This window comes from Dasypus novemcinctus, chromosome 18 (genome assembly GCF_030445035.2).
Source record: "Dasypus novemcinctus isolate mDasNov1 chromosome 18, mDasNov1.1.hap2, whole genome shotgun sequence".
Classification (NCBI taxonomy): Eukaryota; Metazoa; Chordata; class Mammalia; order Cingulata; family Dasypodidae; genus Dasypus; species Dasypus novemcinctus.
In genome coordinates this window covers 59,783,493-59,797,100 of record NC_080690.1, presented here as the reverse complement: position 1 = coordinate 59,797,100, position 13,608 = coordinate 59,783,493, and the positions used below count along the sequence as shown (strand labels likewise).

The 13,608-nt window shown below is 56.8% G+C and overlaps 1 protein-coding gene and 1 long non-coding RNA gene across 2 annotated transcripts; both read left to right on the top strand.

Moving 5' to 3' along the window:
- The first annotated feature begins 415 nt into the window (after window positions 1–415).
- LOC131274255 (uncharacterized) lies at window positions 416–3,471 on the top strand. Its single transcript, XR_009181466.2, has 2 exons — window positions 416–604; window positions 2,980–3,471. It is a non-coding gene; the product is annotated as an uncharacterized lncRNA (long non-coding RNA).
- Window positions 3,472–4,817: 1,346 nt separating this feature from the next.
- Window positions 4,818–13,185, top strand: LOC101437604 (uncharacterized). The gene is made up of 8 exons (XM_071208994.1): window positions 4,818–4,841; window positions 6,147–6,513; window positions 6,769–7,061; window positions 10,617–10,958; window positions 11,217–11,294; window positions 12,084–12,242; window positions 12,304–12,387; window positions 12,478–13,185. Exons 1-8 carry the CDS (start codon window positions 4,818–4,820, stop codon window positions 12,574–12,576), a joined length of 1,446 nt encoding a protein of 481 aa, XP_071065095.1. The 3' UTR covers window positions 12,577–13,185.
- The last annotated feature ends 423 nt before the right edge of the window (window positions 13,186–13,608 follow it).

Genomic DNA, 13,608 nt, shown 5'->3' with positions numbered 1-13,608 from the left:
CCCCTCGCACGGTCCTGCCTGCGGTCTAACCACCCTCCCGCCTGCTGCGCTCGCGGCTCTGTGTGCTTTGTGACGCCTCCCGGGGGGCCGGAGGGGCTTCCTGGAGGAGCCTGGCCGGATCCGCTCCAGCTGGAGGAGGAGGAGGAGCGCGGTGAAGACCGCGCAGAGCGGAGCGGCGCCGCGGCAAGCGCGCGGGACCCCGCACCCTCCGTGCCGCGCACAAGTCCCGTATTCGGTGGACGCCCAGAGGACGCGAACCGAGCCAGGACGGGTCTCTCCGCCAGGCGGGGCCCACTCGCAGAGGCGGGGGCCTGGCTGGGAGGCGGGGGCGCTCCCGCGCGCCGCCGCGTCCCGCCCCGCGGCCGCCTGCCACCGCACGGTCCGGGGGGCGCGGGCAGCCGTCGGGGCTGAGCAGGCTCCGCAGGGCCGGGGCGTCGGCGATGGCCCGAGACGCGAGGCGGAGCGGCGCGCGGGGCTGGGCCGGGGCCCGGGCTGCAGTCGGGGGCGCGCCGGGCCTCGCCGCCGCCGGGGAAGGTCGTCCTTGGCGGCAGGAGCGTTCCGCGGCCTCCCGCGCGGCGTCTCCCTCCTGCGGGCCAGCGTCGGGGTAAGGCCGGACCCCAGAGCCACGACCCCCGACGCGCTGGCGGGTCTGGGACCCCGGGCCTCGAGGCGGGCCTGGCCAAGGACGGTTGTGCTGGTTGCGCACCGACCCAGGGAGCGGCCCGCGGGTGTGAGTGGGGCTGGAAGGAGGCGGCGCCCCCCAGCCAGGCCCTGCGCCCCGCGCGGATTGGACGCCCCCCGGGGGGGGAGGGGCTCCCTTTGGTGTTTGGCACAAAGGCCGTGTCTGTGCTTTTGGGGGACCGGAAGGACCAGCGGGAAGACCCCCGGAAGATCTGGTCCGATTCTGCACCCTGGGATGCGCTGCTGGTCGCGACGACCCCAGGGTCCCTCGGGACAGGGATGGTGGACTCCGAACCTGGCGGGTCCCGGGTGGTGGCGGCTCGGCCCCGTCTCCGCAGGAGGCGAGGAGGGGCGTCGGGGGCCAAGGAGAAGGGCCGGCGGGTCCAGGCCCCTCGCTCTGCTTAGACTCAGGGGGCCCGATGCTCAGAGCGTTGGCGCGGAGCCCTTGCAGGGGAAAGGCGGGGTGCGCCGGGGACCCCTTCCCCCGCAGCCCCTCTCCCCCACGCCTCACCTATTTGTGTGTGTCTTTGTGTCTCGACTCTTTGCCTCTTTCTGTCTCTCATTTATTTTTCCAGCAAACATCCAGTCCAGTGTCTTCCTCTCTTTCCATCTTTTTATGTTTATTTATAAAATCTCAATATATTATCCTTTTTCAGATAATATAAGCAATGCATGTTCTTTGGAGAAAGCTTGAAAAATACAGAAAAGTACAAAAGAGTAAAGAAAATCACTTTTAACTTCACAGTCCACCTCACTCCTCTCCCCACCTCTGGAACCATTTCCCCCCAATGTATAGAAATTAAACGTATTTCTTGGGTGTCATTTTTCTGCTTACTGCAGGAACATTCAGTCAATACAAATACATACGATTTAGAGGCTTAGAATCTAGAATCCCATCCTCTGGAGGTAATCTTTTAAGCAGTTAGTAGCTTGTCCCCCTGTTTGTTTTTCTCCCCCCTTTCCTATGTGCAATTTTACCCAAATTGGAAGCAGACTGTACAGTTTGGTAGCCTGCTTTTATGTTTTACCATTATCTCTCATTGGCATTTCCCACATCTTTAATTATACTGTATCAGTTGAGGCCCCAGCAGGAAACAGATGGCCCAATCAATTTAGAATAATTTGAAGTGGGTTTAGCACCAGAAGTATTTACACTGGGACTGGGTAGTGAAGAGAAACAGACAAGGGCTAGTTCAAGGCCTTGAGGTTGGGGGGGGGGTGCCCCCTAAGGCCTGAAGGAAGGGGAAACTGGAGGAATTGGAGGGAAGGCTTATCAGACTTGGGGTGGAGGGTCAGACCCAAGGGGGCCCCGCAGGGGGTAGCAGGAATAAATACTCTGACTTCACTGCGCACAGCCCTCCTGCTAGGCTAAAATTTTTGTCATTTCAAAAACATTAATTAGAAGCAGAGTGGGCCTCACCATCCCCAAATCCTCAAGATTGGGGAATGAACAGTGGACTAAAGTAGATTCATTATTCTGCTCGAGACTTACTATTCTAGGAATGGAAGAACTCTTATTGACGTAAAGGCAGTGGTCACCAGAGGTTCTGAGGGATGGGAGAGGGAAGAATAGGTGTAATATGGGAGCATTTTGGGGACACGGGCGTTGTCCTGTATGCATGACATTGCAGTGACAGATACAGGCCGTTGTATATTTTGTTATAACCTACAAAATTGTGCAGGACAGAGTGTAAACTCTAAACTGTAATCTATGGTTAGTAGCAATGCTTCAGTATGTTTTCATCAATTGTAAAAAATGTACCACATTAATGAGGGATGCTGTTAATGTGTGAAAGTGTGAGGGGGGAGGGGGCATATGGGAATCTTTGTAAGTATTTTTTAAAGATTTATTTTATTTATTTCTGCACACCACCACTCCCACCATGTTTTTGTGCTATCTGCTTGTCTTCATTTTTTAGGGAGGCATGGGTGTCTGAACGCTGGACCTCCCATGTGGTAGGCGGGCACCCAAGGGCTCAAGGCACATCTGCTTCCCTCCCTTATATTTTTTATGTAACATTTATGGAATCTAAAGCTTCTTTGAAAAAAAAATTAAAAATATTATATAAATGGAACCATACCGTTGGCAACCTTTTGGGGTTGACTTTTTCTTTTTACCACTCATCGTGATTCCCTGGAGATTCATCCAAGTTGTGTGTATCAGTAGCTCATTCCTCTTTCATGGTACATAAATACACACCAGCGTTTATTTAACCATTGCATTCAGTTCCTAGGGCTGCTGTGAAAAACTGCCACAAAATTGGTGACCTGAAACAACAGAAATTTATTCTCTCACAGTTCTGGGGCCAGGAGTCTGAAGTCCAGGCGTGGGCAGGCCCGCCCCGAAGGCGCCAGAGGAGCTTCTGCCCTGCCCCTTGCCCAGGGCCTGGAGGTGCCGCCGGCCCAGCCCCTCGGCTTGGAACCCTCACTCCAGTCTCCGCCTCCGGCTTCCCCCTGCCTTTCCCCTGTCTCTTGTGTCCTTTTCTACCTCTTATTCGGACATTCTCTTTGGATTTAGGGGCCACCCTAATCCAGTGGGACCTCATCTCGACCCTTACCTTAAACTACACCCGCAAAGACCCATCTCCAAATGAAGTCATATTCTGCAGTTCTGGGTGGACTCGAGTTTTGGGGAGACACTAAACTCACTGCGAACATCAGCCCTTGAAGAAATCGGACTGACTCTAGATTTTGGCTCTTAGGACTAAAGCTGCTATGAACATTTGTGTACAGGTTTTTGCATGGTTTGAGTTTTCATTTCTCTGGAATAAATGTCCAAGGTTACAGTTGCTGGGTTGAATAAGAGCTGCATGTTGAATTAACTTTTTTTTAAGATTAAAAAAAAATTAATTTCTCTCTCCTTCCCCTCCCACCCCCCATCCTCCGTCTGCTCTCTATGTCCATTCACTGTGTGTTCTTCTGTATCTGCTTGTATTTTGGTCAGCGGCACCGGGGATCTGTATTTTTCTTTGTTGCATCATCTTGCTGTGTCAGCTCTCTCTGTGTGTGCGGTGCCATTCCTGGGCAGGCTGCACTTTTTTTCCGCGGGGCAGCTCTCCTTGCAGGGCGCACTCCTTGCACGTGGGGCTCCCCTACGGGGGGGACATCCCTGCGTGGCACGGCACTCCTTGCGCTCATCAGCACTGTGCGTGGGCCAGCTCACCACATGGACCAGGAGGCCCTGGGTTTGAACCCTGGACCTCTCATATGGTAAATGGACGCTCTACCTGTCGAGCCAAATCTGCTTCCCTGCATGTTGAATTTTGTAAGAAGTTGCCAAAAATTTTCAGAATGGCTGCACAATTTTATATCCTACCAGCAATATAGAAGTGATGCAGGATCTCCACATTCAATTCATTTTTGAGTTCTACTCAAAATATGTTCTCTAGAGTCTCATTTTTTTTTTTGAGGTACCAGGCTTGGGGATTGAACCCGGGACCTTGTATATGGGAAGCCTGTGCTCAGCCATGGTGCCACATCAGCTCCTCTGAGTTGGTTTTTTCCTTTGCTTGTTTTTGTTTTTAGGAGGCACCGGGGACTGAACCCAGGACCTCCCATGTGGGAAGCAGGTGCTCAACCTCTTCAGCCACATCTGCTCCTCAGTTTGCTTTTGCTTCTTAAATTCCTTAGAGAAGTTTTGGACTAGAGAAAGGATCACAAACAGTGGATCAGAAGGGATCACAAACAGTGGGTTACAAGAAATCTTTCTGTTGGGATGGCATTTAATGTAATGTTCATTACATATAACTCAAAATTATCACAGTAACATAACATTTGCCACTTTAACAGTTTTGAAGTCACTGTGTATAACACTTGAGCTCAGTAACCTGTATTGTGGTACTCAGAGTTGAATCACTGTCAATAATTTACATCTGGTGTTTTTCTGCAAAGGAATCCCACAGCACTCCCCTCATCCTGCCAGTGCCCATTTTGCCTCTAGTTCCTCACTCTTTGAAGAGTTCCGGCTTCAGTGCTGTCCCGCCTAGGGCACTTTGGGTTACTGTGGGGTTTTTAGCGCCAGGCACCCCAGGAAAAAAACATGGTCTTAAACCTAACCCATTCCCGTGGGAGCGAGCCCATCAGCAGGACGTCTTGCTGAGGCTGCTTCAGCGCAGGTGTGGCCCGACCCAATCAGGATGGGTCTTAATCCTGTTCCTGGAGTACTTTATAATCAGAGTGAAATTCAGAGAGCGAGAGGGAGGCAGGGAGGGAAGGAGCCGAGGGAAGCAAGAATCTGAAGGTCAACGGAGCCTGGAAGAGAAGGGAGAGCCGCCATGTGCATTACCATGTGCCATGACAGAGGAGCCCAGGACCGAGGACACCAGCAGCCAGCCCCGGAGCCGTCCCTGGGAAGGAAGCATCACCTCGATGATGCCCTGAGCTGCACTTTTTCTTAGCCTCAAAACCTTGAGCAAATAAATTGTTTAAGCCAACCCATTGCAAGGTATTTGCTTGAGCAGCCCAGGAAACGAAAATAGTTACAAACAACCAAAAGTCCAACTCAGGCTGACTTGATCAGTGGAGACTTGATTGGCTTACTAGACTGAGAAATCCAGAGTTAGAGGTGGGGCTTCAGGCAGAGTTGGCTTCGTAGTTTAAGACATCATGAAAACTCCAGTTTCTTTTGAGCTCTCAGATCTCCCTCCCACTGGTGGGGGCTGCTGCTCACCCTTGTAACGGGTGCCGGCAGCTCCTCAGGATTATGCCTCATTCTTCTCCAGGAGGAAGGAGAGAGTATCTTCTTCCCAGGATGCTCAGAACTGAAATTCACTGATTGCACTGGTGTAATCACCAGTGACCTGGGTCCAGGGAAGTAAACTGAGGTAAGTGGTTGCAGTGCCTTCACATACCCTGTCCCAGAGACTGGGGCCAAGTCACCTTCTCAGAACCGTTTGGATCCCTAACTGAAAAGGGGGTGCTGGGAGGGTGAGAGAGAGGTAATAGAAGCTTGGAAAGTCACACCAGGTCTGCCCTGTGGACATTTTTTGGAGGTCTCTCTTAATGTTTCAGAATTTCTGGCATGGTTTTTCAGAGTTCTTCGAGTTGAAAGGGAGAGAAAGACAAATGGATGTCCAGAAGACAGACGCAGGCACTTGGCTCAGGCTAGAGGTTTGGGGCAGAGCCATCCCTGGCTCAGGTCCAGAGGCGGGTGAAGTCCTCTGGATCGGGTCGGGCTGCCGCGCGCTGACGTGCGGGTGAAGGGCAGGTAAGGCCGGCTGCCCACGGCCCTTTCACTTTCCCAGCAGGGAACATAAAAGCCACCGTGGAGGGTCCAGGCACGGCTGCCGGAGGTGGACACGGCTCTGGAGACCACCAGCTGCGCAGCGGAGGGCAGGGCCGGCTGCAGCACGGGGCGCCGCGGGGACCCGCAGCCAAGGAGTGAGGGGAGAGGGGCTGCGGGTGAAAGGGGGTCCCCGGGCGCACCCCGCCTTTCCCCTGCATGTGCTCCGCGCCAACGCTCTGAGCATCGGGCCCCCTGCGAGTCGAAGCAGAGCGAGGGGCTTGGACCCGCGGGCGCTTCTCCTTGGCCCTCGACGCCCCTCCTGGCCTCCTGCGGGAGCGGCGCGGGGCGTCCTGGGGACGGTGGGCGTGGTGGCGCCCGGGCACTGCCTCTTCTCGCGCTGGCGCTCGCTGGACCCCCGGCCCTGGCGGCGGCCAAGCAGCTGAGGGGCCGCTACGTGAGTGGGGGCCGAGCCCCCTCCGCTCCCCGACACCCTGCACCCGCCGGTTCGGAGGAGACCGTCCCTGTGCTGCAGGCGCATCTCGCCTCTCAGGTGCAGAATTGGACCAGGAGATCTTCCCGCCGGTCCTTCCTGTCCCCCAAAAGCACAGGTACGGCCTTTGTGCCAAACACCAAAGGGCGCTACCCCCCGGGAGGAGTCCGATCCGTGCCGGGGGCAGGGTCTGGCCAGGGGGGCGCCGCCTCCTTCCAGCCCCACTAGCGCCCGCAGGCCGCTCCCTGGGTCGGTGCGCAACAAGCACAACCGTCCTTGGCCAGGCCCGCCTCGAGGCCCCGGGTCCCAGACCCGCCAGCGCGTCGGGGGTCGTGGCTCTGGGGTCCGGCCTTACCCCGACGCTGGCCCGCAGGAGGGAGAGACGCCGCGCGGGAGGCCGCGGAACGCTCCTGCCGCCAAGGACGACCTTCCCCGGCGGCGGCGAGGCCCGGCGCGCCCCCGACTGCAGCCCGGGCCCCGGCCCAGCCCCGCGCGCCGCTCCGCCTCGCGTCTCGGGCCATCGCCGACGCCCCGGCCCTGCGGAGCCTGCTCAGCCCCGACGGCTGCCCGCGCCCCCCGGACCGTGCGGTGGCAGGCGGCCGCGGGGCGGGACGCGGCGGCGCGCGGGAGCGCCCCCGCCTCCCAGCCAGGCCCCCGCCTCTGCGAGTGGGCCCCGCCTGGCGGAGAGACCCGTCCTGGCTCGGTTCGCGTCCTCTGGGCGTCCACCGAATACGGGACTTGTGCGCGGCACGGAGGGTGCGGGGTCCCGCGCGCTCGCCGCGGCGCCGCTCCGCTCTGCGCGGTCTTCACCGCGCTCCTCCTCCTCCTCCAGCTGGAGCGGATCCGGCCAGGCTCCTCCAGGAAGCCCCTCCGGCCCCCTGGGAGGCGTCACAAAGCACACAGAGCCGCGAGCGCAGCAGGCGGGAGGGTGGTTAGACCGCAGGCAGGACCGTGCGAGGGGACACGGGACGAGACACTTGGAGCAGCTGAGGCTCTGGGTGGGTGTGCCGGTGGGGGAGTTCCTCGTAAGGAAAACCCGGACGCAGCCCCAGTCCTCCCCTTCCCGGGCCCAGCGCTGGCCTCGGTGTCACGAAGCCGCGGTCATCTGCCACCTCCTGCGCCTGCTCACGTGGGAGCTCGGGCTGGTGGCGTTTCCCGGGCCTCGTCTCTGATCCTGCCCGGCTCGTCCTGGGATCTGAAACGCTCCACGCCATTGGCTGCCGCGCGCGGCCCCCCTTTCCCCACTGGTCAGTCGGTTCTCGGCCGATGGGCGGGAGATTCGAGCTCTTCTCCACCGTTAATGGCCAGGCCTGGAGCCTCCTGTGCTGGGTGCAAGAGGCGCTTCCAGATGGGAAACTCAGTTCCCCGGAAGTAGCTTTATTTCCATGGGAAGCATTGCCCGAAACTCTTCCGGGGGTCGGGTCTGGCAGGAGAAGACTTGAGTCCTTGGTCCTCCTTGGCCTCTGACCCCCTCGTGGCCATGGACCAGACTTTGCTTCTGTAGATATCAGGACGGCCTCCTCTGAGAGTCTTTGAATCTGACTCTTGGATCACCCCCACCTGAGGAAGCCTTGTTCCTTGAGGGATTTGGTACTGAACAGGCCAAGAGTCCCTAAAATAATGTAATATTTCTTTGATTCTGTTATTTATATGGACTTTTTCTGTCAATTTGCTGTGCTTATATGCTATTCTGTCTTCTGTTTTTAATTTGTTACCAATTGCTGAATAGTGTTTCTTTTGGCAGCTATTGTTTCTCATGTGATCACTGAGGTACATGGCTCAGAAAAACAGTGCTGAGCCAAGGAGCCAGGTGGCCTGAATTTCCATTCTGACCCTACTACTTAGTTACAGTGTAACTCCCGGCAGATTACTTTTTCTGAGCCTGTGTCCTCAGCTATACCACATCTGTACTTTGGTTATTATACCTCTCTTGCAAATGAGTAGTGCAGGCTGAAATAGTGTTTGTGAAGCCTCCAGCCCAGAGCACATGTGAATTTAATAAATGGTCTCCATTAAATAATCACACATATATGAATACACAGCTGTATTGTGTTTTCTTGTCCAAATCTGTGGGTTAGCAAGTGAGCAGATACTTTATTGCTGGCTGCACATCTCTTTCCCAAGGTCATAGTTAGTGAGGGTCGGAGTCAGGTTAGAACACAAACCCTTTGACTCCAGAATCCATGTTCTTAACAACTTGACTAAACTACCTTTCTAAGTAAAAAAGCCTTGATGTTCAGGGATTTTGAGAAAGTGTGTCAATTTGCAAAATTCACCACTGCTGCAACATTGCTGCACTGTCTCTTACTTCCCTGATTTAAGTCCCTGCGATTGGCAGAAACTGACAAATACTTTAAAAGGGACTTTGGCATATCCCTGCTTTTGAAACATTAGTTTGTATCACAGCTTAAAAGTTTTTCCAAATCTCTGGGACAATGAGGACTCCATCCAGTATGGGTGAAGGAAAGAGGTGGGAGTCAAGTGTCAAAAAGGATTTAGCACTTTCTCCTCTCCAAGAAATTCAGACTTCCAGGGAGATGGCAGATTAGAGGGACACAGGACTTAACTTCTCTCCCCGAAAAATAGCTAGAGGATAGAAACAGTCTGGAAAATAATGGTCTAGGGTTTAGGACATCAGGAGAAGGCTGGACACCACCCAGAAGAGAGAAGGTCAAAGGAAATGAATCTCGACAGCAAAACTGTGAGTTAAAAGCTGCAGCTGCTGGCACCCATCCCCCACCCTCAGAGCAGACAGCTTGAATCCTCTGGCCAGAGGCTACGGACAGAGGGGACTCCAGGGTTCTACCACCTCAGGAAAGGGGAGAGAGAGGGATGTAGGCTAAGGCTGATTAACTTTTGGCCAACAAATTCGGTCTACTGTGTCCCGTGAGCACTTTCAGGCGGAATGGCGCTGCATCATTCTGTGCCTTGGGAGCCGGCAGGGCATGAAAGAGATCCAGCTCTCACGAGCAGCCTCCCTCCTGACCAGGACTGGTTGCAGGGGTGCAGAGGGGAGTGGGATTATTTCCTGCCTGGGAAAAGGGAGGGGGCTGCTGGCAAAGGTTGCAGAACAGCCTCAGAGGAAGTTTGGTCTGAGAGGCTCTGAGCAGCCTCGAGGCAGAATCCTCGCTCACGCTGGTGTGGTGGTGTGGTGGGTGTTGCAGCGAACACACGCCAACCACAGTTTGAATTGAGAGGGCTGCTGAAGATCACCACCTGCTGGCAGGCCAAGGAAGTGCATGTGAGGAAATTGAAAGAATTAAGAGAGGCTTTTTCCTGCCTTTATATCCAAAGGTCCTTGGAAGTGGGTCTGCAACCCGTTACTGGGTCCATGGCCTGGATATGAGCAACTAACAGGGGCAATCCTAAAAACCTGGAACAGGTTGAACCAAGAATCAAAGAACAGCAGTAATACGTAGCCTCCTTCCACTAAATCCCTTTGAAAGAGAAACTGAACATCAGAGTAAACTCACCATCCTAATGAGATGCCTAGACATCTTAAATAAGTTACAGGAAGGATTCTTTTCTTTTTTTCTCCACTGCTCTGTTCTTGGCATTTTGTACAGTTCCTGGCATGAAAAATAGGGGCTGAAAAATACTTATTGAATGAACGAATGTTTGTCCCAAACTAATCTGTTCCTGTTGGAGTACTTGGCCATGCCCCAATTCCTTAGCAGAGCCTAGAGTTCCTGGATCCTTCTATGCCTGGAAAATTAAGATTTGGGGGCAAACTTCCCTCACTTTTTCTCTCTTGGTTCCAGGTGGGGAAAGGTAGAGGAGAGCTGGTCTCCTCTCCCGCCCGCAGCATCCCTCTCCCTGTGTCTTCTCCCCTCCTCTAAATGTCCCCTCCTGGTCAGGCGGTCCCTGCCCTGGCCCTGGAACTGCCTTGCTCAGGAACTCACCTACATGTAGGCCATCATCAAGTCCATGTCCGTCTCTTTTGATCCAGCTTCTCACCTGGCTCACCTGCCCCACCCTGCTCCATGCTTCCCCAGCCCCCCCGGGGGGGGGGGCCCTGACACCTGGTGGCAGGTGTTGACCTCAGACTGCTCTTTCACTTTCCTACATCAACTGGGACTGCCCATCTGTTCAGGTTAAAAGCTGCATCATGGAGCTCAAGCAGGGATTGGACCCAGGTGGAGCTGGAAATTCAGAGACATAGCCGAGGACCAAGCAGCCGGCTGAGACCAGAAGAGACTGAGGCTGGAGATGCCACACTAGCCTGAGAGAGCCCCCGGTGACAGCCTCTGTGTGGACACCCAGATCTGCCTCCTGCTGACAGAGACCAGAGCCCGCTGGCTGAAGCTGGGCGAGCCTCCCGCAGGAGAGTCCTTGACCTTTCCTCCCCACAGCCCCCTTCATCCCGACCCTCTGCACCCCCCATCTCTCTATCCTTCCATCACACAGTCACGGCCGTGGGCCGTGCCCTGGCACCAAGCCGTGGGGCTGACCTGCCCAGGAGCCGTTCCTATCCCTACCAGGGGCAAGGGGCTGCCACAAGCCCTATTCAAGTCTCTGTCCCCGCAGGAGCTGCAGACCTTCAAGAAGGCGGGGGATGCCATTGTGAGTCTCTCCACCGTCCCTCCTGCTACCGGCTAACCTCTACCCCTCCCTGCTTTACGCTGCTGAAAGCAGACCCGCACCTGCCTTCCCCAGGCTATCTGCCACCCTTCCTGCAGTGGCTACCTCGCGTCCTCCTGCAGCAGGGGCGCATCCTTTCGTGAGTGTCCCTCCTCCTGCTGCTAGCCATCTCCAGTCCCGCTGGAGTGGTCTGGCCTACATCCCTCCTGCTGCGAGCTGGCTTCTGCCCTTCCTCTCTAGGAAGAGTCGCTCTTGCTGAAGGACTGGAGCCACAACTCCCACCTCTTCCCCAGCACCTGGGGCCTGAGGGAACCACAGGTGAGTTGGGATTCGGGGCCATTCCTGGCCCTACCTGCGCCTCTTCATCTGGCTCACCAGCCTCCTTCTACCTAGCCCCTCACCTACCCCCCAATCTGTCACCTTTCTCTGTTCTCTCTCACCTGTCCCCCCTCACCTGCTCCTGCTCCCCTCACCTGTCCCCTTCACCTGTCCCCCTCACCTGCCCCCTCACCTGTCCCCTCACCTGCTCCCCTCACCTGTCCCCCTCACCTGCCCCCACTCACCTGTCCCCCTCACCTGTTCCCCTCACCTGTCCCCCTCACCTGTCCCCCCTCACCTGCTCCCCTCACCTGTCTCCTCTTCACCTGCCGCCTCACCTGCTCCCCTCACCTGTCTCCTCTCACCTGTCCCCCTCACCTGCTCCCCTCACCTGTCTCCTCTCACCTGTCCCCCCTCACCTGCTCCCCTCACCTGTTCCCCCTCACCTGTCCCCCTCACCTGTCCCCCTTACCTGTCCCCCCTCACCTGACCCCTCACCTGCTCCCCTCACCTGTCCCCCCTCACCTGTTCCCCTCATCTGTCCCCCTCACCTGTCCCCCCTCACCTGCTCCCCTCACCTGTCTCCTCTTCACCTGCCCCCTCACCTGCTCCCCTCACCTGTCTCCTCTTCACCTGCCCCCTCACCTGCTCCCCTCACCTGTCTCCTCTTCACCTGCCCCCTCACCTGCTCCCCTCACCTGTCTCCTCTCACCTGTCCCCCCTCACCTGTCCCCCTCACCTGTCCCCCTCACCTGCTCCCCTCACCTGCCTGCTGTCTCCTGTCCTCAGAGGTGGGAGCGCCCCGTGGCCTTGGAGGCTGAGCTGGCCCTGACGCTGCAGGTCCTGGAGGCCACGACCGACTCGGCCCTGGGGGCCGTCCTGGACCAGCCCCTGCACACGCTGCGCCGGCGTCCGCTCCGCTCGGGGCGCCCGGGCTGCGGCCTGTGGGCTGGGACACCCCCGCTTTGCGCGCTGTCGCGGCCTCACCCCCGCCCTCCTCTGCCCGCAGGTCGCCGCTGGGCCCGCAGCAGGCCTCAGGCCCCAGGGCCGCCTCCGCCACTGGCTGCGCCGGCTCCACGAGGCCCCGAAGAAGGTGAGTGGCCGGCGGGGCCGGGGCCGAGGTCCTGTGTGGGGAGGGGCCCGTGGCCGGGCAGCGGGAAGCCACCGCCTCGCCTCTCCCCAGGAGTCCCCGAGCTGCCTGGAAGCCTCTGTCACCTTCAACCTCTTCCGCCTCCTCCTGTGGGACCTGAAGTGCGTGGCCGGCGGGGACCTGTGTGCCTGATGCCTCGTTCCAGCCTCCAGCCTACCCTCACCCCTGAGGTATGACACACTCAGCCACGACTTCTCTTAAGTTGTTGAATCCCAAGTGCCATTTGTGCATTCATGTACGTGGAGTCTCAAACTCAGACCCAGGGACGCGGACTTGGCCCAATGGATAGAGCATCCGCCTACCACACAGGAGGTCCAGGGTTCAAACCCAGGGCCTCCTGACCCGTGTGCAGCTGGCCCACAGCAGTGCTGATGCACGCAAGGAGTGCCCTGCCACGCAGGGGTGTCCCCGCGTAGGGGAGCCCCACACGCAAGGTGTGTGCCCCATAAGGAGAGCCGCCCTATGTGAAAAAAGCTCAGCCTGCCCAGGAGTGGCGCCGCATGCACGGAGAGCTGACACAGCAAGATGACGCAACAAAGAGACACAGATTCCAGATGCCGATGACAGGAATGCAAGCAGACACAGAAGAACACACAGCGAGTGGACACAGAGCAGACACCTGGGGGAGGGAGCATGGGGAAGGGGAGAGAAATAAAAAATAAATAAATAAATCTCAAACTCAGACCCAATAAAATATTTTTATTTTATTTTATTTTTCAAACTGTGCAAATAAACACTGAGGAGAAGAAACAGTTGTCAGGCTATGGATGTTTTTGTGTGCATGACTTCTCTCTTGCTGCCATAACAAATGACCACAAACTTAGCGGCTGCAAACCGCGCACATTTGTGACCTGCCGGTGCTCGGGGCCGGAAGGCTGGGCCAGCTCAGCTGGTTCTCAGCTTCTGGTGTCGCAGGGCCAAAATCGAGAGGCCGGCTGCCCCGGCTTTCATCGGGAGGGTCTGGAAAGAAGCTGCCTCTGGACCTGGTCAGGTTGCTTGGCAAAATTTCGTTCCTTAGTTCCAATTCCTTGCTGGCTGCAGGGGGTGGTAGGCATCCTTCCCTCCTGCGCCCCCACATGGGCCCCGCATCTCAGAGCCAGCAATGGTGCACCCCAGCCTTCTCGGGCTTAGCACCCCCTATTTCTCATTTGCCTCCCGCTGGAG

Coding starts and splice junctions, on each gene's coding strand:
- LOC101437604 (XM_071208994.1), top strand. CDS start 4,818: ATGGGTCTTAATCCTGTTCCTGGA. Junction 10,959..11,216: donor AGAAGGCGGGGGATGCCATT/GTGAGTCTCTCC, acceptor CTTCCTCTCTAG/GAAGAGTCGCTCTTGCTGAA. Junction 11,295..12,083: donor GGGGCCTGAGGGAACCACAG/GTGAGTTGGGAT, acceptor TCCTGTCCTCAG/AGGTGGGAGCGCCCCGTGGC.